Below are 26578 nucleotides of genomic sequence, written 5' to 3'. Positions count from 1 at the left end.
CAGCAAGTGCATGAAAAGATGTTCATGCCACTGCATTCAGCCTGGGCAAAAAACTGAAACCCTATCTCTAAAAACTAAATAAATAAAAATCAATTTTAAAAATAGAAAAATGTGGCCAGGCATGGTGGCTCACGCCTGTAATCCCAGAACTTGGGGAGGCTGAGGTGGGTGGATGACTAGAGGCCCAGAGTTTAAAACCAGCCTGGCCAACATGGTAAGACCCCCAGCTCTACTAAAACTACAAAAATTAGCCAGGCATGGTGGTGAACACCTGTAATCTCAGCTACTCGGGAGGCTGAGACACGAGAAATGCTTGAACCCAGGAGGCAGAGGTTGTAGCGAGTCAAGATCGTGAGCCACTGCACTCCAGCCTGAGTGAGAGTGAGACTCTGTCTCAAAAAAAAAAAAAAAGGTTCAATATCTTTTGTCATCAGGAAAAGGCAAATCAAAACCCACAACAAAATACTACTTCAAACCCACAAGGATGGCAATAATTACACAGATAATAACATATGTTGCCAAGGATGTACTGACATGCAAGTAAGCAGAACAATATGGCCCACAACCAGAAGAAATCTCAAATAATAACAAACGCAGAAATGACACCAATGACCAAATCGGCCAACAATTTTAATGTTAGCTAACAATGTTAAACTGTATCATATAAACATACTCTATATGCTCAAGTAGGTATATGAAAATGTTAGCAAATGGAGGAAAGAAAAAAAACCCTATAAAAATTTTTGGCCAGGTGCAGTGGCTCATGCCTATAATCCCAGCACTTTGGGAAGGTGAGGCAGGCAGATCACGAGGTCAGGGGTTCAAGACCAGCCTGGCCAACATGGTGAAACCCTATCTCTACTAAAAATATAAAAATTAGCCAAGCGTGGTGGCACGTGCCTATAACTCAAACTACCCAGGAGGCTGAGGCAGGAAAATCACCTGAACCCAGGAAGCAGAGGTTGCAGTGAGCTGTTATCAAGCCACTGCACTCCAGCCTGGGTGACAGAATGAGGCTCCATTTAAAAAAAAAAAAAAAAAAAAAAAAAAAAAAAAAAAAAAAAAAAAAAAAATTGTGCTGGGAAAATCCTTTTTAAAAAGTTAAAAAAAAAAAAAAGAAAAAAATTTAAAATTTTTAGAAATGAAATATATACTAATTTAAGGTAAAGGCACTTTGAAAATGGTTAACAGTAAATTTGGCACTACAGAAGGAAACAGTAATAAATGTAATAATATAGCAATAGAAACTATCCAAACTAAATTACAAAGTGAAAAAAATACTATAAAAAGGAAAAAGAAGAAAAAGAACAGGAAGAGGAAAAGAAATAAAAAAACAGTATGGCCCGGCGTGGTGGCTCACGCCTATACTTCCAACACTTTGGGAGGCCGAGGAAGGTGCATCACCTGAGGTCAAGAGTTCAGGAACAGCCTGACCAACATGGAAAAACTCTATCTTTATTAAAAATACAAAATTAGCCTGGTGCGGTAGCGCATGCCTGTAATCCCAGCTACTCCAGATGCCGAGGCTGAAGAATCCCTTGAACCTGGGAGGCGGAGATTTCAGTGTGCTGAGATAACACCATTGCACTACAGCCTTGGCAACAAGAGTGAAACTCCATCTCAAAAAAAAAAAAAAAAAAAACAGTACTAGAGAAGAACGGGAGATATCGGATGATCCAACATGAGTGTCACTGGAGCCCCAAATGAAAGTAGAAAAATAAATGAACAATAAAAATATTACCAAAAATTATCCAAACTTAATAAACACACAAATCCAAGAAGCTCAACAGTCCTCAAATAAAAGAAACATGAATAAAAATATATCAGAGTACACCATAATCAAAATGCTGAAAACCAATAATAAAGAGAAAAATCTTAGGAGCAACAAGAACAAAAAGACACATGTGAAAATGAACAAAAATATTAAAGAAGATTTAAAAAAAAAAAGATTTTTGGTCAAAAATGATGCAAGACACAAGACGATGGAGAAATCTCTAAAGAACTAAGAGGAGAAACAAACTAAAAACTGAGAAAACTACAAAATATCTTCATAAAGGCAAAATAAAGACTTATTCAGACTGACAAAAATTGAGATAATTTTTCACCAGCAAACCTACACTGTAAGTAATGTTAACGGATATGCTTCAGGCCAAACAAAATACACCACATGTAAATCCGGGATACGAAAAGGAATGAAAGTGATTAATATTCTAAATAAGTGGGAAGATATAAAGAACTTTTATCTCATTTTCTAAGTGTTTCAAATAATTGTTTAAAGCAAAAATAACAACAATGTATCATGGAGTTTATAACATACACAGGTGCAAAATATAGGGCACAAGTAGCACAAAGATTGTGGGGAATGAATAGAAGTGTATCGTTACAAGCTTCTGGCATTATGCATGAAGGCCTATAATATTAATATAATTTGAAAGTAGACTGTGATAATCCAAAAACATATTTTGCAAATGGTAGATCAACTACTAAAAAATAAAAGCACAGCTAATAGGACAAAAGTGGAGGAAAAAACAATTCTTTTTTTTTAAATCCTCAAAAGACAGCATAAAAAGAAGAAATAAGAACAAAGTAGAGATAAACGTAATAGAAAATAACAAGATGATCACTTTATATGCAGCCATGTCAACAATTACATTAAATTCAAATTGTCTAAGCACTTGAATAGAAGCTTATTAACTCAGAAAACTTTACAAGAAGGTTTCCTTAAATATAAAAGCATAGATAGCTAAAAGTAAGAGCATATGAGAAGATATTACCAAAAATATATCAAAACATCCCTTCTTCTCATTGCTAATATTAGTAATGTGTGACTTCTTTTACATTCCTAATCAGTCTGGCTTGACATTTATGAATTTTATTAATCTTTTTAAAGAACTAACTTAACTCTTGGTTTGGTTGACTTTCTGTTTTCTATTTCATTGATTTCTACTCTCATCTTTATGATTTTTTTCCTTTTTGGTTAATTTGGATATGATATGCTTCTGTTATTCTAGTTTCTTAAAATGATAGATTAAATAACTGATTTGAGATCTTCTTTTTTTTTATTTTGATAAAGTGATACTATAGTTTATTTGGAAAACTAAACATGGGAAAATAAGCACTGAATGCTATGAATAATTTCTTCAGAATAAGGAATATTATCCCTCTTGAATATACATGCAAAAATCCTTAACAAAATATTAACAAATTGAATCCAGCAATAAAAAAAAAGAATAAGACATTACAGCCAAGTGAGATACAGCCCAATAATACAAACTAGTCCAACATTAGAAAATCAATTAACAGAGCAGAAAAAAAACATATGATCATATCAATAGTTGCTGCAAAAAATCGTAATGTGTATCTTACACTACAGCCAAGTGAGATACATCCCAATAATACAAACTAGTCCAACATTAGAAAATCAATTAACGGAGCAGAAAAAAAACATATGATCATATCAATAGCTACTGCAAAAAATCCTAAAATAATTCAGTATCCATTCACAATATTAAAAACTCTCAGAAATCTAGGAATAGAAGACAATTTCCTTAACCTAATTAACTTAAAAATGGCAATACATCATAACCAAGTAGCATTTACCCCAGAAATGCAAGGCTGAGTATTAAGGGAAAAACCATACGATCATCTCAGTAGATATAGATAAAGCAGCTGACTAAATCCAACATTCATTTGTGGTTTTTAAAAAAAAAAAAAAAAAAGATCCTGGAAAACAAGGAATAGAAGGGAACTTTCTCAACCTTCTCAACCACATAAAAACATATTTATAAAACACAAACAGCTATTTCCATATTTGTTTGTTTCCATTTTAAAAACAAGCTAAGAGAACCACTGAGTTAGTAAGCCCGTAGGTACAAGATCAAAATGTAAATAAAAACTTTTTTCTATATAGTAGCAACAAACTATTGGAAATTAAATGTTTTTAATACCAATTATCATAGCATCAAAACATGAAATACTTAGGAATAAACATAATATATACAAGATCTGTACACTGGAAACCACAAAATAATCTTTGAGAAGTTTTTATAAATCTCAATGAGTGGAGAGAAATACCATATTCATGAATTGGAAAATGCAATACTATTAAATTGATTAACAGGTTCAAAACAATCCCAATATAAATTCCAGCAGGCTTTCTTTTGTTGTAAAGATCGACAAGTCAGTTTTTAAATACTTATGTAAATGCAAAGGAACTAAAATAGCAAAGAAATTTCTGGAAAAGAACTTTAGGGACTCACATTGCCTGATTTCAAGATTTCAAGCGTGTGATATTAGGCCGGGCGCGGTGGCTGAAGCCTGTAATCCCAGCACTTTGGGAGGCCGAGGCGGGTGGATCACGAGGTCAAGAGATCGAGACCATCCTGGTCAACATGCTGAAACCCCGTCTCTACTAAAAATACAAAAAATTAGCTGGGCATGGTGGTGTGTGCCTGTAATCCCAGCTACTCAGGAGGCTGAGGCAGGAGAATTGCCTGAATCCAGGAGGTGGAGGTTGCGGTGAGCCGAGATCGCACCATTGCACTCCAGCCTGGGTAACAAGAGCGAAACTCCGTCTCAAAAAAAAAAAAAAAAAAAAAAGAGTGTGATATTGACATAAATTTAGATATATAGATGAAAGAGATGGAATAGAGTCCAGAAACAGACACACATAGAAATGGTCAATTTTTGCCAAAGGTGGCAAGGCAATTCAATGGAGAAAGAATAATATTTTCAAGAAATTGTACTAGAAAAATATACAAAGGAAATAAAAGACATTTACCTCACAATAGTATTCAGGAAAATTTGTTTTTGAAAAGGACCATAAACCTACATGTAGGAGCTAAACCTATAAACACTGTAAAAGAAAAAATAGAATAAAGTATTGTGACGTTACATTAGGCAAGGATTTCTTACACAGAAAAACATAAATTATACAAGAAAAAACAAATTGAATTTTATCAATTACTTTTATCAAAAGCAATTATTAAGAAAAAGCAGTTGGGCAAGGTGGCACACCTGTAATCCCAGCAACTTGGGAGACAGAGGTGGGTGGATCCACTTGAGGTTGGGAGTTTGAGACCAGTCTGGAGAAACCCCATCTCTATTAAAAATACAAAAAATTAGCTAGGAGTTATGGCACATGCCTGTAATCCCAGTTACTTGGGAGGCTGAGGCAGGAGAATCGCTTGAACCCTGGAGGCAGAAGTTGTGGTGAACCAAGATCTCGCCATTGCATTCCAGCCTGGGCAACAAGAGTGAAACTCCATCTCAAAAAAAAAAAAAAAAAAAAAAAAAGATAAAGAAAAAGCCATTATATATATATATATATGTGTGTGTGTGTGTGTGTGTGTGTGTACACACACACACACACACACATATGTGCATGCACACATACATGCATGTTTTGTACTAACATAGATTAGTACAAAAACATATATTTTCCTTGCTCTGTCAGCTGAGAGGCCCTATAAATAATGATACTCCAGTAGCAAAGAGCACATCTAGCACCCAAGCCTTGGATTCTAATATTATTCTCCAGTAAGGTAACCAGTATTCCTTGGAGAAATGGCTGATTCTAGGACTGAAGCAAGAAATGTACAAGATAAACCTGGCTGGGTGTGGTAGTTCGTGTCTATAATCCCAACACTCTGGGAGGCCCAGGCAGGAGAATCACTTGAGCTCAGGACTTCGAGACCAGCCTGGGCAACATAGCGAAACCCCATCTCTAAAAAAAAAAAATACAAAAGTTAGCCAGGCATGGTGGCAGGCACCTGTAGTCCCAGCTACCGAGAGGCTGAGGTAGGAGGATGGCTTGAGCCCGGGAGGCTGAGGTTGCAGTGAGCTGTGATCATGCCACTGCACTCCACCAACCTGAGATGGTTTTGTCACTCACAAAAAAAAATAAAAGAAAGAAAGAAAAAGAGTCTGGAGCATCTTATACTACCAGAAAGTAAGAAAGTGTCCAAACAATAATAATAATTCACAATGATGGGGATATATCAAAGCACCACAAGAGCCAACTGAAAGAGCTCCCAATAGCCAAAGCAGAAACAATCTGAGAAACAAAATAATTAAATAAAGCAGTATTAAACTATAACTAAAAGGATGAAATATAAATATTCCTGAGTCCATACACATAAATTCATTACCAAATAGGGGGAAAAAGAAAATCTTTTTTGCAAAAGAATTCCAAAACTATTAGTTACTCCATGCTCAAGAAGGTGAAGCATAACTCCTCACTCCTTAAGTGTGAGGTATGTATACTGACCTCCTTCTGAAGAATACCGTATACGTGTAGGGGAACAAAAGAATTACCTTTACAGTGGAAAAGCCTAACAAACACTACACTGTGTAAGGCATGTAACAGAAGTCAACAACAAAAGTGATAAGTCATGGTCATAATACATACCCTTGATATCGTATGATGAGAATAACAAAGGTCTTCCACCTAAAAACCCATAACCCCATTCTAATCATGACAAAAACATCATACAGATCTCAATTGAGGGACACTCCACAAAACACTTGACTAGTACTCCTCGAAAAGGTTATGGTCATGAAAAACAAGGGAAGTCTGAGAAACTGTCACAGCCTAGAGACATGACAACTAAAAATGTAATGTGGTATCCTGGACGGAATCCTGGAACAGAAAAAAGACATTAGGCAAAAACTAAGAAAATCTGAATGAAGTATAGATGTCAGTTAATAATGTAGGTTTGTTAATTATGACAAATGTACCTGCGAATTAAGATGCTAATTAGGGAAAATGGATATTAGCATATGAGAATTCTCTAAACCAGTGGTCCCCAACATTTTTGGCACCGCTGAGACCAGTTTTGTGGAAGCCAATTTTTCTATGGAAGGGGTGGGGAATGGTCTTAGAATGACAGTGTTCCACCTCAGTGTCAGGCACTATATTCTCACAAGAAGTGCGCAACCTAGCTCTCTCGCATATACAGTTTGCAATAGGGCTCCCACTGCTATGTGAATCTAATGCCACCACTGATCTGACAGGCAGCAGAGCTCAGGCAGGAACGCTCACTCACCCACCACTCATCTCCTACTGTGTGGCCCAGTTCCTAACAGGCCACAGGCTGATACTGGTCCAGGGCCCTGGGGTTGCAGACCTCTGCTCTAAACTATCTTCACAATTGTTTTATAAATCTTTAAACTGCTCTAAAATAAGTTTATTAAAGAAAAATGAGGCCAGGCATGGTGGCTCATGCCTGTAATCCTAGCACTTTCGGAGGCTGAGGTAATGGATCACCTCAGGTCAGAAGTTCAAGACCAGCCTGGCCAACATGGTAAAACCCCCTCTCTACTAAAAATACAAAAAGCAGCTGGACATGGTGCTGCCCATCTGTAATCCCAGCTACTCAGGAGTCTGAGGCAGGAGAATCACTCGAACCCGGAAGGTGGAGGTTGTAGTGAGCTGAGATCATGCCACTGCACTCTCGCCTGGGATATAAGAGTGAGACTCCATTTCAAAAACAACGAAAGAAAGAAAAATGGGTGAGCCGCGGCCACTCATAGCTGTAATCCCAACACTCTGGGAAGCTGCGGCAGGAGGACAGCTTAAATCCAGCAGTTCAAGAGAAAAAATGATCAAAGTCAGTCTCTATAAAAATATACAAAACTTTGCCAAGCATGGTGGCACATGCCTGTATTCCCCTCTTCTCTGGTGGCTGAGGTGGGAGGATCGATTGAGACTGGGAGGTTGAGGCTGCGATGAGCCATGATCATGCCACTACACTCCAGGTTGGGAGACACAAAATATATAAACAAATATATAAATAAGTAAGTAAATTTGATACAGAAAAATCAAAAACAGCCTTGGAGAAAAATTTTATAAAACATATATACATATCTCAGTAAACTTTTTTGTAGCTGGGTTAAATCTTTTCGTTTTTAGTATGGCCTTATGGCAAAGAACACTGTATTATTTTAATAATCACACAGTTGTGACAGAATTACAAACCATAGAATGTTTAATGTTTTGAACAGTACTCTGTTAGGATGAAGATTTTATTGGTTCAGACAAGTCTTCTAGATCTGCTTCACCCAGGATATTTTCTGTTCAGTGATATAAACCATATTTTATTTTATATTATAACAAAAATGGAAATATATCAACATGTCGAAAAGAACTGTTGATGCTTTCTAACATTTACATAAATAGAATTCAGTGCAAGTTACAAAAATTCTGTTGCACCAGTACAGTATTTATATTTTAATGCATTTGTTTACCGCTTGTTTATGTATATGTAGGTGACGTTACTTGAGCTTAAATGTACTTTATTGAGCAAAGTTTAAAAAACAAAGTATATTTTATTTTATGATAAAAGGCCTAATGGCCAAATACTAATATTTGCTGAGACAAGATTGGAAATTGTATCAAGAGTTTTATTTTTCTGACATTTAAAGTTCTACATGATAAAGATAAAACTTAAGTAATGGTGCTACTTCATTTTTTAAGTATTTCTATATAAATAAAATACCGAAGAAAATCTTATTTATTTATATATATATCTTAAAGGACTTCTATCCAGAATTTATTTTTAAAAATCCATACAACTCAGACAAACAATGCAAAGTTTTATGAGGCAAACTGTTTGTTTGTGACAGGGTTTTGCTCTTGTTGCCCAGGCTGGAGTGCAATGGCTCAATCTTGGCTCACTGCAACCTCCACTTCCCAGGTTCAATCAATTCTTCTGCCTAAGTCTCCTGAATAGCTAGGATTACAGGTGCCCGCCACTACGCCCGGCTAATTTTTGTATTGTTAGTAGAGACGGGGTTTCATCATATTGGCCAAGCTGGTCTCGAACTCCTGACCTCAGGTGATCCACCCACCTCAGCCTCCCAAAGTGCTGGGAGGCGCCCAGCAGGGGCAAACAGTTTTATAAAGATTGCAAAATAACACATGAAAACATGCTTAGCATCATTAGCCACAAAGAGTCTCTTATTGACCAAACTCTATTCAAATTCCCCTGAACTATTTTTCAACTGGGCTAGACTTTTGAACTTCCATGTTTACCTCTGCATTGTTCAATTTTAATAAGAATCTTGCTAAATCAGACAAGATACTCCCACCCTTGATATCTGGTCACCCTCAATATTTAATCAGGTTCCTCATTCTCCACCATCCCTCAAGTGACATCTGATCACTGTGGTCTGTCTCCAGCAAGAATCCTGTTAGATGGATTTAGCTAAAATCTCTCCTTATCCGTGATGTTTCCTCTTAGTCATTTTCCAACCACTGATCCCCCACACAGTTTTTTAACTATGAACTCCCACTTGTCCATGCTGTATTCAGAGTTCAGCCCAATCTCTCTCCCTCACTGCAAAATCCCATAGCAGCTGATATGGTCTGAATGTTTTGATTCCTTCAAATCTTGTGTTGAAATGTGACCTCCAATGTTGGAGGTGGGCTTAGCAGGAGGTATATGGATCATGGGGGTGGATCCTTCATAAATGGCTTGGTGCTGTTGTCAAAGCAATGAGTAAGTTTTCACTGTATGAGTCCATGTGAGATCTGGTTTTTTTATCTCTTCCCTCTCTTTCTTGTTCCCTCTCTCACCATGTGATACAACTCCTCCTTTGCCTCCCACCATGATTTTAAACTTCCTGGTGTCTCACCAGAAGCTGAGCTGATGCTGGTGCCATGCTTGTACAACCTGCAGAACCAAGAGCCAAATAAACCTCTTTTCTTTATAAATTATCCAGCCTCAGGTATTCCTTTACAGCAACACAAAAGAAACCAATACAGCAGTGGGTCCTACAGCTATCACAATAGTTCCTCCCTTGAAGTCTGCCTTACCACCTTTCATGAGGACCATAAATGATTTTTTCATTAACAGTAGTCATTAGGGAAATGCAAATTAAAGCCACCAAATAGCATTATATAACCACTAAAATTTAAAAGATTGACAAAACTAAGTATTGCTAAGTATTGGGAAAACTGCAGATCTATGGAAATCTGAATGAATTAGACACTCCTAGTGAGAACGCAAATGGCAAATTGTTTAGCAGTTTTCTTTAAAGTTAAGCATATACGTACCATAGACTCAGCAATTCTCTTATTTTATCTGTGAGAAATGAAAGCATATGTTCAGATAAATTCACATAAAATCTACATAAAGACATATATATTTATATTCCTAATACACCCAACAATATAAGTGAATCTCAAAAGCATTACATGAGTGAAAGAAGCCAGTCACAAAAGATCACAAATTATATAATTCTATTTAGAAAAAAATCTAGAAAAGACTGAACTATGGTGATAAAAAGAAGATAATGGTTGTCAGGGGCCACTGGGGAGAGGACTCACTGTAGAGAGGTATGAGGGAAATTTGAGGGTAATGGAAATGTTATATATCATGATTATCTTGGTGGTTACACAATTGTATATATTTGTCAAAACTCAACAGATTGTACACTTAAAATTGATCAATTTTGTTGTACGTAAATTATACTCCAATAAAGCTGACAAAAAAGTAGTATACCTATTACGTGACATAAACTAACCAGTCTACATACTAACTTTTGCCTTATAAACAATAAACGTCACTTTGGGAGGCTGAGATAGGAGGAGCACTTAAGGTCAGGAGTTTGAAATCAGCCTTGGCACCACAGTAGGATCCCATCTCTCCAAAAACTTTTTTCAAATAGCTGGGCATTGTGGTGCGTGCCTGTAGTCCCTGCTAGTCTGGAGGCTGAGGTTGGGGGTACTGCTTGAGCTATGATTGCACCACTGCACTCCAGCCTGGGAAACAGTAAGACCTTTCTCTAAAAAAAAATAATAAATTTAAATAATTTAAAATAATATATAGAAACTTAAGTGGTCATCTGCTGATCTTCTTATTTAACTCATTTTGTATAACTAATAATCATGTCCACTAAGTAGCCAGTGATCCTTTCAAAATCTGTCAGACTCTATCACTCCTCGGTTCATAAACCTACTATGGTTTCCCATCACACTTAGAACAAATCCAAAGCCCTAATTTTCAACATCTACAAGGTCCTACATGATCTGACACTTCCCTTCCTCTTCCAATTTACTCCCTCCATTCTTCTCCCTTACCGCACTCCAACCCACACTGCAATTCCCTGAGCTCACCAAAAACACCTTGACCTCAGGGCTGTCACATCTATTGCTTATTCATTCCTTTGAGATGTTGAGCTTGGTGAGAGATTCCAGTGAAAGAAGAGGGCCCATAAATATGGCCTGCATGTGCATGTGTGCGTGTGCGTGTGTGCATGTACATGTATGTATAAATACCTGAGGTCCCATGGAGATTGGTACTATAAAGAAGAATGAAGTGGAATATGAACGGATACTGGGGTGCTTTTCCCTCTGAACAAGAAGCCCCTTACCCAACATCTTCACATGGCTTTCTCCCCCAATTCATTCATGTCTCTGTTCAAAAGACAACTTTATCAAATAGCGCTCCCCTTAAGGACTCATCTAGAATAGCATTCCCCAGCCATTCACAACCATTCTCTTTTCTTTATTTTATTTTTCTTTATGGCACTTTCCACTACCTGACATTATATATAATTTTTATTTGTCTGTCTCTCCAAATAGAATATAAGCCCCTTAAGTATAAGAATTTGTCTTTTTAGGTGTTATATCCCAATATCTAAGGCAATGCCTGGCATATGGTAGGTAGGTAATCAATAAGCATTTGCAGAATGAATGAATAGCAGTTAATTATAACTAAACATAAACAGAATAATTATTGTGAGCTATAACCCCTCAAGCAAGCTGATACTTATTAACTCTTACTGGTTGCTTCTACGGAGAAATGTCAGGACAATGTAACGGAGTGTTAAGAATCTAATATTTTCATGATTAAAACAAGAGAAATTAAACAACATAGACAATAATATTTTCTGTTTCTAAAAGATGGAATTCTAAAAGCAAAACATATTTTAAGCTTACTTATAACTTTTCAAGGAGACAAGGTTTTAAAACATGAGACGCCCTTTGACTAATGAACCCAGTAAAGGTAGGGCAGAAAGGCCAAGAGGCAAGTCAGGAGCTACTCTCCTACCACAACATAAAAACCCTTTCCTAGTAATGAAATTTTGGAACTCCCAAGACAAGGCAAAGATCTGCAAAGTATTACTTTTTCACTCTAAACCACAACTTATATTACCCATTTAACGTCCTTTGCTGAAAGCATAAAATAAAATAAGAACTGTTTGCAAGGCTACAGGGTATATTGTACCTCTGAGGATCTATTATGAGACCTCTATTAACAGCTCTTACAGATGCAAACAATTTAGTTCTCAAATGCTGTACAAAAACTAAACTGGCACATTATAAAATCATTTTTATATAAAAATGATTTATGTTTATCCAATTTCTAATCTTCCTTTAAGGAGAAGTCAGACATTAACAGGAAATTACTAATATGTTGTACACACTCTGTTGCTCAAGTGCAAATTCAACAAATACATAATTCGATATACGAAATAAAGTAGAATATATAACTCTTGTTGAAAACTAAGTGTCCTGTCAAAATCATTTTAATTGAGTTTGTGACCAGCCATTATCATGGCCAACATGATGAAAAGCCATCTCAACTAAAAATACAAAAAATTAGCCAGGTGTGGTGGTGTGTGCCTGTAATCTCAGCTACTCAGGAGGCTAAGGCAGAAGATTCACTTGAACCTTGAACCTTGAACCTGGGAGGCAAAGGCTGTAGTGAGCTGAGACTGTACCACTTGCACAGTCCAGCTGGGTGACAGAGCAAGACTCCATCTCAAAAAAAAAAAAAAAAAAAAAAAATCATTTAAATTACTACCTTCACTGATAAGCAGGTACCTTTACTCTTCTAAAGCTGAAAAAAGTGGGGTAAAGCTTTTGAAACGAACTTTCTTGCATCTTTTAAAAAGAATTACAAAAACAGGATGTGTACTCCACGTCATTATACTCTTTTTCAAACTAATACCAGTAAAACATGTACAATATACCTATCTTAGCTAGCACTATTCTAAGAATTACTAATTTTCTGGTATCCCAACGTCGATTTTCATTTATAGGATGAACGGAGGCCAATGAAACTGTATCACTAACTGAAAGACTATTTGGGGATTTTTGTTTGTTTAGCAGCCAATTAAGCTCAAATTTTCAAGAACTGGATGGTTAAAAGATTTCCAATTTAGATTCCACTGCGGTAGTACAGGTTAAGATTCATTAATTCAACGAATATTTATTGGGCACCAATGTGCCAGGCAAATCTTTTCTGTAAAGGGCAAGACCTATTAACTATTTCAGGCTTCATGGGCCACACAGACAATGCTACAACTACTCAACTCTGCCACTACACCACAAAAACAGCCAGAGAGAACACACAAACGAATAAGTATGGCTATGTTTCAATAAAACTTCATTTATGAACACTGAGATATGAATTTCATATACTTTTCTGGAATCATGAAATATTATTTTTCTTTTAATTTTGTTTCAACCATTTCAAAAAGTGAAAATCATCTTACTTTGCAGGCCTTTCAAAACCAGGCATCTGGCCAGATTTGGCTTTCAGGCCATAGTTGGCCAATCCTTGATCTAAACCATGGGGATATAGCAGTGAACAAAACAGAAAAACATTTTTACCTACATGGAGCTTCAATTCTAGCTAAGGAAGACAATAAGAAATTAAATACATTAGATAACATATCAGATACCCATAAATACAAGAGTTAAAAAATAAAACAGGTAAGCAAGAGGAGTAATGGGGATGGTCAGAGGGCTTTTACTAAAAAGAGATGAGAAACTATAGCAGTGGTTACAATATATTTTTCTTTTTATTTTAATTATTATTATTTTTTTTGAGATAGAGTTTCACTCTTGTTACCCAGGCTGGAGTGCAATGGCGCGATCTCGGCTCACCACAACCTCCTCCTCCTGGGTTCAGGCAATTCTCCTGCCTCAGCCTCCTGAGTAGCCGGCATTACAGGCATGTGCCACCATGCCCAGCTAATTTTTTGTATTTTTAGTAGAGATGGGGTTTCACCATGTTGACCAGGATGGTCTCAATCTCTTGACCTCGTGATCCACCCGCCTTGGACTCCCAAAGTGCTGGGATTACAGGCTTTAGCCACCGCACCTGGCTCCTTTTATTTTTTTAAAAATAATTTGAGACTTACAGAAAAGTATAATAGTCTACTAAATAGAATATACAAAGACCTCCAAATTTCAAAAACAACCCAAAAAAAGGCAAGTTAAAAATGGGCAAAAGACTTGAATAGACTCAACTAAACATTTCTACAAAAAAGATATACAAATGGCTACAGGCACATGATAATATATTCAACATCATTGTCATCAGCGAAATGAAAACCAAAACCACAGTGATTTTACTTCACATCCACAAGGACAGCTGTGATGACAAAAACAGAAAATAACAAGAGCTGACAAGGATGTAGAAAAAGTATAACCTTGTATATTGCTGCTGGGAACGTAAAAAAGAGTTCATTCAGTTGCCACAGAAAAAATTCAACGAAGAGTTAAGTATAGGCTCGGCATGGTGGCTGGCACCTCTAATCCTAGCACTTTGGGAGGGAGGCCAAGGTAGGCAGATCACTTAAGGTCAGGAGTTCGAAACCAGCCTGATGAAACCCTGTCTCTACTAAAAATATTCTTAAAACTAGGGAGACTGAGGCAAGAGAATCACTTGAACCTGGGAGGCAGAGGTTGCAGTGAGCAGAGATGATGCCACTGCTCCAGCCTGGGCAACAAGAGAGAAACTCCATCTCAAAATAAAGAAGAGTTAAATACAGAATTAACAAATAACCTAACAATTTCACTTTTAGGTATATACCGAAAAGAATTGAAAAAAGGCTGGGCGCAGTGGCTCATGCCTGTAATCCCAGCACTTTGGGAGGCCGAGGTGGGCGGATCACAAGGTCAAGAGATCGAGACCCGGTGGCTCAAGCTTGTAATCCCAGCACTTTGGGAGGCCGAGGCAGGTGGATCACGAGGTCAAGAAATCGAGACCATCCTGGTCAACATGGTGAAACCCCGTCTCTACTAAAAATAATAAAAAATTAGCTGGGCATGGTGGCTCATGCCTGTAATCCCAGCTACTCAGGAGGCTGAGGCAGGAGAATTGCCTGAACCCAGGAGGCGGAGGTTGCGATGAGCCGAGATCACGCCATTGCACTCCAGCCTGGGTAACAAGAGCAAAACTCCATCTCAAAAAAAAAAAAAAAAGAGAGATCGAGACCATCCTGGCCAACATGGTGAAACACTGTCTCTACTAAAAAGTACAAAAATTAGCTGGGCGTGGTGGCGCATACCTGTAGTCTCAGCTACTCAGGAGGCTGAGGCAGGAGAACTGCTTGAACCCGGGAGGCAGAGGTTGCAGTGAGCCAAGATGGAGCCATTGCACTCAAGCCTGGCGCCTGGCAACAGAGCAAGACTCTGTCTCAAAAAAAAAAAAAATTGAAAAAAGTTACTCAAATACCTATACAAGAGTATTCACAGCAACACTATGCCCAATAGCCAAAAGGGAGAAACAACCCAAATGTCCATTGATGGATGAATGGATTTGGAATGAAACAAATTGTGAATAATGTTGAATACTGTTCCTCCAAAACATTAAGTACTGATACATGCTACACCGTGAACAAACTTCAAAAGCATTTGAAAAAAGTCAGGCAGAGAAGGCCATATAAATGGCATGATTCCATTTATATGAAATATCCAGAATAGGTAAATCCATGGACAGAAAGCAGGCTGGTGGTCCACAAGGGGCAGAGGATAGGAGAATGAAGAGCAACTGCTTGATGAGTATGAGGTTTCCTTTCGGGAGATAAAAATGTTTGGAACGGAAACTGGTAGTTATACAACACTGTAAACATTTTAATGCCATGGAATTATGCATTTTAAAATGCTTCATTTTGCGTTATATGAATTTCACTTCAATTAAACCAAAAAGGCAGACACAAAAGAACACATATTATTCCATTTATGTGAAGTTCTAAAACAGGCAAGACCAATATATGGCAATAGAGGTCGGAACAGTTGTACCCTGAGGTGACTGAAGGGGGCACAAAGGGCCTTCTGAAGGGCAGAAATCTTCCGTTTGCTGATGTGGGTGTTAGTGACACAGGGCCATGTTCACTTTGAAAAAATTCCTGGAGCTATCCCCTTAAAATAACTGTGTGTAGTTTTCTATATGTATACTATACATAGAAAAAAGTTTTGAAACTATAAACTTTTTTGAATAAGATTGCAAATTTTTTTAAAAACTGGGCCAGGCGCGGTGGCTCAAGCCTGTAATCCCAGCACTTTGGGAGGCCAAGGCGGGTGGATCACAAAGTCAAGAGATCGAGACCATCCTGGTCAACATGGTGAAACCCCATCTCTACTAAAAATACAAAAAATTAGCTGGGCATGCTGGCGCGTGCCTGTGGTCCCAGCTATTCAGGAGGCTGAAGCAGGAGAATTGCCTGAACCCAGGAGGCAGAGGTTGCAGTGAGCCGAGATCGCACCACTGCACTCCAGCCTGGGTAACAAGAGCGAACCTCCGTCTCAAAAAAAAAACCTGTTACCATTGTGAATTAAAGAGTCCAAAGGATCTCTGTGTACTATTTCTTATGACTGCCTGTATCCACAATTAACTCGCCAAGTTTTTTTCAAAGAGTCAAAGAATTAAAATTTCCAAGCTCTGGGCTGGGCGCGGTGGCTCAAGCCTGTAATCCCAGCACTTTGGAAGGCCGAGGCGGGTGGATCACGAGGTCAAGAGATCGAGATCATCCTGGTCAACATGGTGAAACCCCGTCTCTACTAAAAATACTAAAAATTAGCTGGGCATGGTGGCGCGTGCCTGTAATCCCAGCTACTCAGGAGGCTGAGGCAGGAGAATTGCCTGAACCCAGGAGGCGTAGGTTGCGGTGAGCCGAGATCGCACCATTGCACTCCAGCCTGGGTAACAAGAGTGAAACTCCATCTCAAAAAAAAAAAAAAAATTCCAAGCTCCAACCCCACTGGTCCAGGTCATGTGAGTTGAAGGCTAGGGAATCATCTTTTTTTTAAAATAAGCTACCGCCAACAATTCTGATCCAGCCCTCACCTTGAGAAACTCCAATTTAAATGAACTCCCTCTTGAGGGGGCTTGTAAAGGCATCTATCAACAACAGCACAGAGGATATTGGGAGTAAAAAAGCTACAAACGATCCATGAGAGACTGCAAAAGCTAACCACTCTGGGGCTAGGATGCAACTCTGGAGAAAAATTAGATGAACTGTAAAAAAAAAAAAAAAAAAAAAAAAAAAGAATAAAATGGCAGACAGTTAATGGTAAATACACATAGAAACCTTTCTGAGCAATAATTGCAAATACAGTCATAAATATTATGCACACACCAGTGAATTTTCTTATGTTTTCCATTAACAAATAATGCAATCAAGATAAGACAAATGATGTTGGAAGCTAAATATCCTTTAGAAAGTTATCAGCACAAAGTCTGAAAATCAGTGCAATATGCTTCGACTTAACAGTACATTCTTCATCACAAATAATAAAAACAATATTTCACTCCTGGGACTAGAAGTAAATAAAAAAACAATTTGGGGCCGGGCGCGGTGGCTGACGCCTGTAATCCCAGCACTTTGGGAGGCTGAGGCGGGTGGATCACGAGGTCAAGAGATAGAGACCATCCTGGTCAACATGGTGAAACCCCATCTCTACTAAAAATACAAAAAATTAGCTGGGCATGGTGGTGTGTGCCTGTAGTCCCAGCTACTCGGGAGGCTGAGGCAGGAGAATTGCCTGAACCCAGGAGGCAGAGGTTGCAGTGAGCCAAGATCGCACCATTGCACTCCAGCCTGGGTAACAAGAGCAAAACTCCATCTCAAAAAAAAAAAAAAAAAAAACAATTTGGTTCAACCTTATTTGGGTCAGAGTTTTTTTTAATCTGCTTTGCTTCAGGTCAAAATTCTTTGGAGAGCTATACTTTGGCATTAGTTCAAATTGTTTCAATGAGAAATTTTTTTTGAAAAGTCTAGTTTGATTTGAAGTTCATTTTCAAAACTGTGTAAGTTAATATCTAAGTCCAATTCCTATTCTGAAAAATTAAAGCTCATTCCAGTTTTATGATTAGTTTGGTAGAAATCCCTATTACGACAGTTGGCAAACTCTAGACCATTAAATTCATGAGCATTAAACCATTCATTTCCCAGACCCTTCCAACAAGACAAAAGTTGGCATCTCTGTCCAAGACTTATTTCGAGCTGTACCTTAAAATGAAGTGCAGTACTACACAAGCTCCTACAGGCAAAAGCAGCAGCTGTCACTCAGCTCTGGCAGATTGCAGCCCTGGGAGAATGCATGCTCCATGTGGCTAAATCTCATTTTTGCCAAGAGAAGTTACAAGTCCAGATGTTTATATTAGTCTCCTCATTTTTACACGTTGACAACAAATTCCAATCTTTAAAAGTTAGTCTATGGGCCAATCAACACACATCTGTGAAATGTCTCTTTTGCAATCTCTGGCCTACATCACTTTGTAAGATTAAGAACGTCTCAAGCATCTCCAGATGCAAAATCAAAGCTCACATAAGTCTTCAGTTTTCCATATAATACAGGTTTCAGGCAAAGTAGCTTTTTGACACAAATGACAGCCCTAACAACAAATTTTATCATGATGCTTAAATATGTAAAGTTTGAATTACCTCTTGCTACTTAAAGAAGAAACAATTAATACAGAAGTAAGCCATTTAACCTGCTCTGCAGTCTAACTATCAAGTATCAACTCACCTTTACTAAAAAAGCCAGATTAGTGGTCAGTAATGCCACATATCTTCTGATTAAAACAAATAAATTTTGAAATACCTTTTTCCTTCTCAATAATGAGTCAGATGAGCTTTCTACTGAGAATCCACAGGAAGTCATGGTATTTTTGTCAAAATATCAGAAAATTCATAAAATGTTATGGTATCTTTCTCAAATATCATTAGTATAGACAATTTTATCTACAACTTTACCCAGTGGTAAACTGCCTATCTAGATAAAACATGATATTCTTTTTAGAACTAGTCATTTGTAGCAAACACACACACACATTACCCATACATAGAAGTACATGGGAGGCAGGGCTACAAACATTCAGGCAACATGCAAAAATGGCAAAGAGATTATCAGGTAAAGTAATTATAGGATTAGAATTTGTCTATAAATTAGATAACCAGCCCCAATATATGCAAAAGTTGACTCTTCCATTCCCACCATGAATGTTAGTGACTTCAAGATCAAGAAAGCAGGCATATGACATAAAATAGTATTAAATCTTGAGGAAATCCTGGCATTCGGAGAGCAGGGTTTACATAAGAAAAAGTCTCTAGTAAACATAGAAACAGTAACAAGAAACCAACTCAGATGTCTGTTCAAGTACCCTGCCCATGAAATTACAATTACTAGACCCAGGACTTGCCCTTCCATCTTCTCTCCCAGCATGCCCAAATACCATTTCTCTGCATTTATTTTAGGATATAGAGGATGGGCTTAAAGGATGTATATCTATCAATTTTACTGCACTTAGTTCAGTTCTGGAAAAAATGTTCAATGAAAAGAAAGTAAAACTACAGCAAAACTTTATTAGTAGTAAATTTAACTGCGTTAACCTTGTTTTCCATGACTAAATAATTATAGAATATGAACAATAATAGAGATCTACAACATAGAAATCACAAGAGGATTATTAATTCCTTCTAAGTTTTGGTACAAGATTGATCTAAGAAGCAGAATTTTCATAACTGGAGCTAACTGGAAGTCATATTATTTGTTATCATGGGACTAGAGAAAGCCAGGTCAGAAAGAAGCTAGACATACCGTCCAATTTAATACCCAGTTTGCAAGTAGTTGCTAACTACAACTTAAAATATTTCCAGGGAAGTTATTATATACCCATGCGAATATGAACATGTTGTGCCAAAAACACAGAAAACATGCAGTTCTCACACAGCAGAGGGTGGTTTGCCATTATAAACACTCAAGTTAATCCTTGTATAGAAAAATTGGTAGATATTTGCAAATTCATTTTCGGATCACTGAAAATTAAAGCCAGAAAGCCTATTTTCATCTATGTATCAAAAAAAGGTACATGAGATTATTTCTGTAGTGATACTGCCTGTTCTTCTGTTCTTAGACTTACCCTCAAACGGTCACATAAAAACATTTTTACCCAAATACTTTCCCATTATAAACAATTAGGACATGCTTTACTGAGCTATATATTATGTTTGAGGTTTTAGCCAATTAATATTACATTTATAAAGAGTAAAAATTGCAAGAATTAATGAACTTCATCCAATAAGTTTCAGCAGGGTTAGCCACAAAACACTTTTATTAGGCTCAAATGAAGTATCTTTCATTCATTAATACAGAATCACAAGGCATACTTAGGAATCAGAGGCTCAATTATGTTAAAAAAAAAAAAAGTTCCTAAGGAAACAAAAAACTTTCCATTTTTGTTCTGTAACTGCTCCTAAAACAAAAGATATTATTTTTTGACTATCTCTCTTTTCTATCTCAGGACATATTTACAGATGCACTGGCAGCTTTACAGACATGCTAAAAGTTCTTGCTGCAGTTGATCAAAGTTGGAATGTCTGAGGAAATTACTCAAGTAAGACAGCTTGGAATTATATCTAGCCAAATAGTTAGACCACTCTACTTTTAACATGTGTTAAAGTAATATTTTAGCTATCCTGGATGTAAGTTGAGAGAACATTTGTTTGCATCACACTCTGTGAACACTTGAGTCAAATATAGTATGTTGAATATCAGGTTTTAGTATCTGTGACAGTTCTTTTTTTTAACTGTTCAATTCACAAAAGATAGCATACTTTATTTAAAAAAAAAAAAAAAAAACCCACACGACAACATATGTAGAAGAAACTACAGCTTTTTATGATCTTCTTAAAGTGCCCAAGTGTTTCTGGAAATGTCAGAAAAAAACTGAACTAATGTTAATATTTCTTCATTAGAGCATTTGTTGAGCTGAAACAAAATATTCTGTCCAAAAATGGATTTTTTTTTTACTTTTTCTTACGCTACCCACTATAAGCTCAAGATATTTTTCATTATTTAAAATATTTTCATAAAAAGGTATCACACATCTGCACTTACCTTCTATTACTAATCTGCCTAATTTTAAGCAGAAAAATGACATCACAACACTTTATTTTCACATTTTTTAAATTGAAAGCCACAGAATTGCAGTACAAAGAGTTATTTGTCAAACATAACACAAATCTCTAAAATAAAATATTGGCTTCAATGAACTATCACATCTGAAATAGTTTTAAACTTTGTTTTAGTTGGATCCTTTATGATGTCCAGAAAGAGGTTAGCACACACAGTACCTGAAATTGTCCTTTCCATATGAGCTACAATAGAAAAGACAGATGTAGCTGTTTCTCCAGTACTGCCAAATTTGGCAGCCACTTACACTTCCCTTCAACCTAAATAATTATACCTTTCAACCATATTGACAATAATATGGAAATATCACTCAAAAAGAACCTAACAGCCCATGGAATTATAATAATTTAAATCATCCTTTTATCAAATGACATGGTCAGAACTGGAGAGGAAAGAGGATACTGCAAACTTTTAAGTCCTCTACTAAGCTTTTTGTGTTTAACAAAAAGACTTCTAACCCACTAGAAAATGTTGCTAACATTTGTACATACTCCAGAAAAGGGAACCATAAAGAAATTTCCCACTCTGAATGTGTTATAGTGTTGATCTCCAGTGTTACACTATATGCGTGTCATGAACTGTCAGGAAATATGTACATGATACAGGAGGCTCGACCCTGAATGAGAATGACTCCCAGTAAAAACTGCCTGGCAATGGGAATGGCCAAAGAACTGCTGTCAATTGTTATGCCTAAGATTCAACATTAAGCTGATTTCTATAGTGAGGTACAATCCTTCATCATTCTAACACTTAGGTAAAGAACCCATGAAAGAGAAAGAGAACACATGAAAGAGACAAAGAGAAAGAGAACAGCAAGATTTAGAACCTTGATCAGAATCTTAAAAATCATGTAACTTAAACTTTTTCCTCATTGTTTTCCAGATTCTGAATAAAAGCCTGGGTTTGAGAGACACAAAAAAACTGAAAATCAAAAGGTAGTCTTTGAAATCAAACACCATCATACCAGCCTGTGATTTTCCAAACACAGAAAAATCTTATTAGCCTATCTCCTTCATTACAAAAAAAAGATGTTAAAGTATAAAACTAATGCCACAAATGATACAGATCCAAACACAAATATATATATATACACACACACAGAATGATTCAAAAATTACAACACTATAAATGCTATTACCAATGAACCTAATTAAATCCCATTTGGGTAATATCCCTATTAATATGGGACTAGAAGACATATTACACTCAAAAATCCAAAAGCCTAAATTGCTTCCACATAGTCAAAACACAGGATTTCCACCAACTCCACCACACTACCATATGTGGCTTTAAGTAACTCAAAATTGAATTCCAAAATGAAGTCTATTTTTGAGAGTAACAACTCCCAGAGAAAAACAAGGTCACACATATAAAGTTTTACGCTCCTCAGGAACTGCTAGGTCTGATCTTGGACGCTCTCTTCTAGTACATTCAGCTGGGATGAATATATCTGATGAGGTCCATGTACCTCATCAAGAAATGACCAGAAAAGACTAAAACAGTTCTTCATGTTCCCATCACTACAAAGTAAAAGCATGACAAGCTCTATACTTAAGTGTTTTGACTTGGTCAAAAGCTAACACTGGGTTTGGTAGAGTGTAAAATCAATCTAGAATGTAATCTTTAAAAAAAAAGAGTGGTGGGGGGAGAAATTACTGCTTTTCCATTAAGCAGGTACTTTGTGCTAAAGAAAGTGTCATTTCTAGGGTCTCAGAAAAAGAACAGATGTATCTATGTGTAAACATAAACAGTAAGTTACAAATTGCCCCTCAGTACTAAAGGCAAGAATCAGCATCAGTACTCAAAAAAGTGTTTTAAAAAAAGCGTAACTTACTTTTACTGTCCCAGGCTAAATGGGCTCTGTCTGGTGCTTCTTTGTCTGCACATGGCCACCCACAGCCTGTCTTCTAATTAAATCAATGCTCTAGCAGCAGAACAAGCAAACAAGTTGCCTCCCATCTGCGTACAGCTCTTCAGGACACATTTCCCTTGTTCAGAAGGTGGAAATTCTTGGGAGAGGTGATTTTCTCTGCCTCTTCACAAGAAGAACATGGATACTTGGCTGGATGCAACTCCATGAAGTGTAACTGTGTGTGTACACCTCAAAAAATAAAACAAAAAATGCAGAGAAACATAAAGACTCCATAAACAGCTAGAATACACAGAAATACTGAAGCACCACTGGAAATACTGCTAAACAGACAGGTAAAATAGGATCTTTGAAATAATCAATAATACCAAGTTAAGAAAAAAAAGGAAAAAGAGCATCTAAGGCCAAAACGCAAATTTCATGTAATGAAAACACTGTAAGTACTACAAAAGAAAAAGGGTAAATCTTCTACTTACATAGAAAAAGACTCCCCCTCAACCCACTTACATAGAATAAAAGGTATTATCAATGGAAGAGAAAAATAAGATTTTCAAGGGTAGGTCTAAACTTAGAATCCACATGATAGTTAATAAGCACTTATGTAAATGTGAGCTAAATGCATCAAGCTGTCTTTCCAATGCGGTCAGCTCTACTAGAGGGCAGGGGGCAGGGGGGAAAGAGCAAGGGATCACTCTGCTTATGAAAAGATAATTTCTACAAAAAATAAAAATGTACAGGAAACTGGAGATGCTCATTTAGTTAAATAATTTTAAACTTCCCAAATATCAGAAATGACCTTAAAGCAGATGCCCCTCCTTTTTTGCAATAAAAACTAAATAACTGAAGTTGGGTAAGAAGCAGAGTGTGGTTAAGCATCTGCTCACAAGAAAACTTGCTATAAGTTTGGTGAGAGAAAAGGGAAATGTATCAGCCCTTCCCAGTGTCCCCTTCCATCCTAGGTATGTCCATATGCCATCAGGAAGCCACACCATCTCCATGACCACTAGGCGTTTCAAGGACTGGCAGGCCTTAGAAGTTTTTTCTATCCCCCTGAGGTTCACAGACAATTCCAACCAGGAGTATAAAGCCCATGGAAGGGCATAGGGCCTATTCCTGCAGCTGCACAAGAGGCCCGGGCTGGGGTTCACTCACAATGAACTACTCGAGTGCGACCAAAAACATTCTGGAGATCCCTGCCTTAAAGAAATGCAGAGCTAGCTGGGTACAGTGGCTCACACCTATAATCCCAGCACTTTGGGAGGCCAAGGCAGGTAGATCACTTGAGGCCAGGAGTTCGAGACCAGCCTGGGCAATATGGCAAAACCCTTCTCTACTAAAAACATAAAAAAATTAGCCAGGCATGGTGGCACACACAGTAGTCCCAGCTACTCAGGAGGGTGAAGCATGAGAATCATTTGAACCCAGGAAATGGAGATTGCAGTGAGCCAAATTCACACCACTGCACTCCTGCCTGGGCGACAGAGCAAGAATTTGTCTTAGCCAAAAAAAAAAAAAGATGTAGAGATACAGACAAATGTATAACAGTATTATATATAATAATATAAATACATAAGAAAAAATACCTACTTCCTTTCTCGTATACACCAAAATATTAGTCATCTGAATAAGAAGTTATTCTTAAAGGACTTCTCTACAGTTTATAAGCAAGCAATATTTGGACACAGAGATCAAAGACAATGAACTGTTTTTAACAGAATGATATAAAAACTTGGCCCAATATAATCTGCTCTATAAACACTAAAGCATTTGGACAATAACACTAACACATGAACTAGCATCTCCACTGACAGGGAGCTTTAAAGCATCAATCAAGTGAACAAAAAACTTCACAGTCCAATTTTAATAACGTAAGTTCAAAAAAAGATGTTTAACAAAGAAAACTGTATAATTTGCCTGTCACTATATGAAATTTAAAAGCTATTCCAGGCTTTTAAATTTCATATAGTGAAATAGCGCGGTGGCTCACACTTGTAATCCCAGCACTTTGGGAGGTCGAGGAGGGCAGATCACGAGATCAGGCATTCAAGACCAGCCTGGCCAACATGGTGAAACCCCATCTCTACTAAAAATACAAAAATTAGCCAGGTATGGTGGTGCGTGTCTGTAATCCCAGCTACTCAGGAGGCTGAAGCAGGAGAATCACTTGAAACCAGAAGGCAGAGGTTGCAGTGAGCTGAGATCATGCCACTGCACTCCAGCCTGGGTGACAGAATGAGACTAAGTCTCTAAATAAATAAAGTTATTTCTAACACTATTCTTAACAGACGTATTCTGCCTACCAAAATAATCCATTTTCAGAATGAATTAACCAAAATTTCTCAAAGGTTACAAAAAGATCTTCAAAATATCTGCCAGATTCATCAGTTTTCTCACAAAAGATTACAAATTACTTCCCAAAAGTCTGTCATTTATATTTCACCTATTATTACTCATTAGACTTTTTTAAACCATGTCTTAGTGCTTTTTCAGGAAAACACCAATGTGCAAAAGGAGGTTCAGGCAGTATTTTATAAATAGTTCATTTTCTATCATAATCCATGAAACACTTTCTACTTTAGAAACAATCCTAAGAAAATAGTAGCATCATGAGTCACCCACTTCTATATCCAATTTCCTCAAAAAACAAATTCACATAAGTTATACCATGTGAAATATGCAAAATTATGGTCTGGAATCTTAAATCCACTGTCACTACTTGATCCAAAACTATTTTGAAAGCAGCCAAAAAGCAACTGTCATCCAAGAGTGTAGTCTGAGACATGAAGACCAAATTGTTTCACAATATTAATCTTCTCTGCTGTGAGTGAAACCAGAGTTATACCACCCAGTGAACAGAACTCACTTTCTCATCAGTTATTAAGATAATCTCAAAAAAGCTGTATGAAACAACAGGGATGAATCAACAATAAATCATTAAAATATGATCTATAAACTGACATTTCCGTTTCCTTCCCTACATTTTGAAGATAAACAAAATACACTTTGGAGTATTATCATTTACATTTCCACACTGCAGAACACCTCTCATACAGGAGCAGCCACCTTCCCTCCCAAAACTCTAAAGGGAGAAGGTGGTCAATTTAATAGGCAGAAACTTTTGTAACCGCTCCCCACCCTTTACTTAAATGAAGAAAACACCTCATTCTGGTGTCCAGAAATGACAGTCTTAAGATGACACCACTTGTCTGCAGTGGTGGTGAAGAAAAATAAAACCACACAAAATTATCAATTTCTAAGAAAAGTTAAAAAATGATATGTCTCTGTAAGGCCATTTAGTGTGCATGTGGTATTTACACACACATACACATACACATATTTTTGCCTTTTCTCTTCCTCCTCCACTGCATCGAGTTAAGATCAGTGTACTTTTCACTATTTGGGAAAACACAAATATCACGCTTTTAAAATAAAAGGCCAGATACTCTTTCTAGGCAATTAAACCATTTCAGTCATTTCAATCCACAATTAGT

General features: G+C 37.1%; 1 protein-coding gene across 8 annotated transcripts in view; it reads right to left on the bottom strand.

The window, feature by feature from the left end:
* Positions 1-26578, bottom strand: part of TASP1 (taspase 1) — a 249191-nt gene that overhangs the window by 200610 nt on the left and 22003 nt on the right. The window contains exon 3 of one of the 8 annotated variants that reach the window (XM_074406226.1): positions 10058-10085. The exons of 4 other annotated variants lie outside the window; for them this stretch is intronic. In XM_074406226.1, the coding sequence (XP_074262327.1) occupies positions 10058-10060 (3 nt within the window). In that variant the 5' untranslated portion in view covers positions 10061-10085. Of the gene's footprint in view, positions 1-4780; positions 5256-10057; positions 14040-23051; positions 23216-26578 lie in introns of those variants that run through there. 3 more of the 8 variants (XM_074406228.1, XM_074406227.1, XM_074406229.1) reach the window with 3 other exon arrangements.

This window comes from Saimiri boliviensis, chromosome 9, assembly GCF_048565385.1.
Source record: "Saimiri boliviensis isolate mSaiBol1 chromosome 9, mSaiBol1.pri, whole genome shotgun sequence".
Classification (NCBI taxonomy): Eukaryota; Metazoa; Chordata; class Mammalia; order Primates; family Cebidae; genus Saimiri; species Saimiri boliviensis.
Note: the sequence above shows the minus strand (reverse complement) of the source record. Positions and strands in the feature narration are given on the sequence as shown.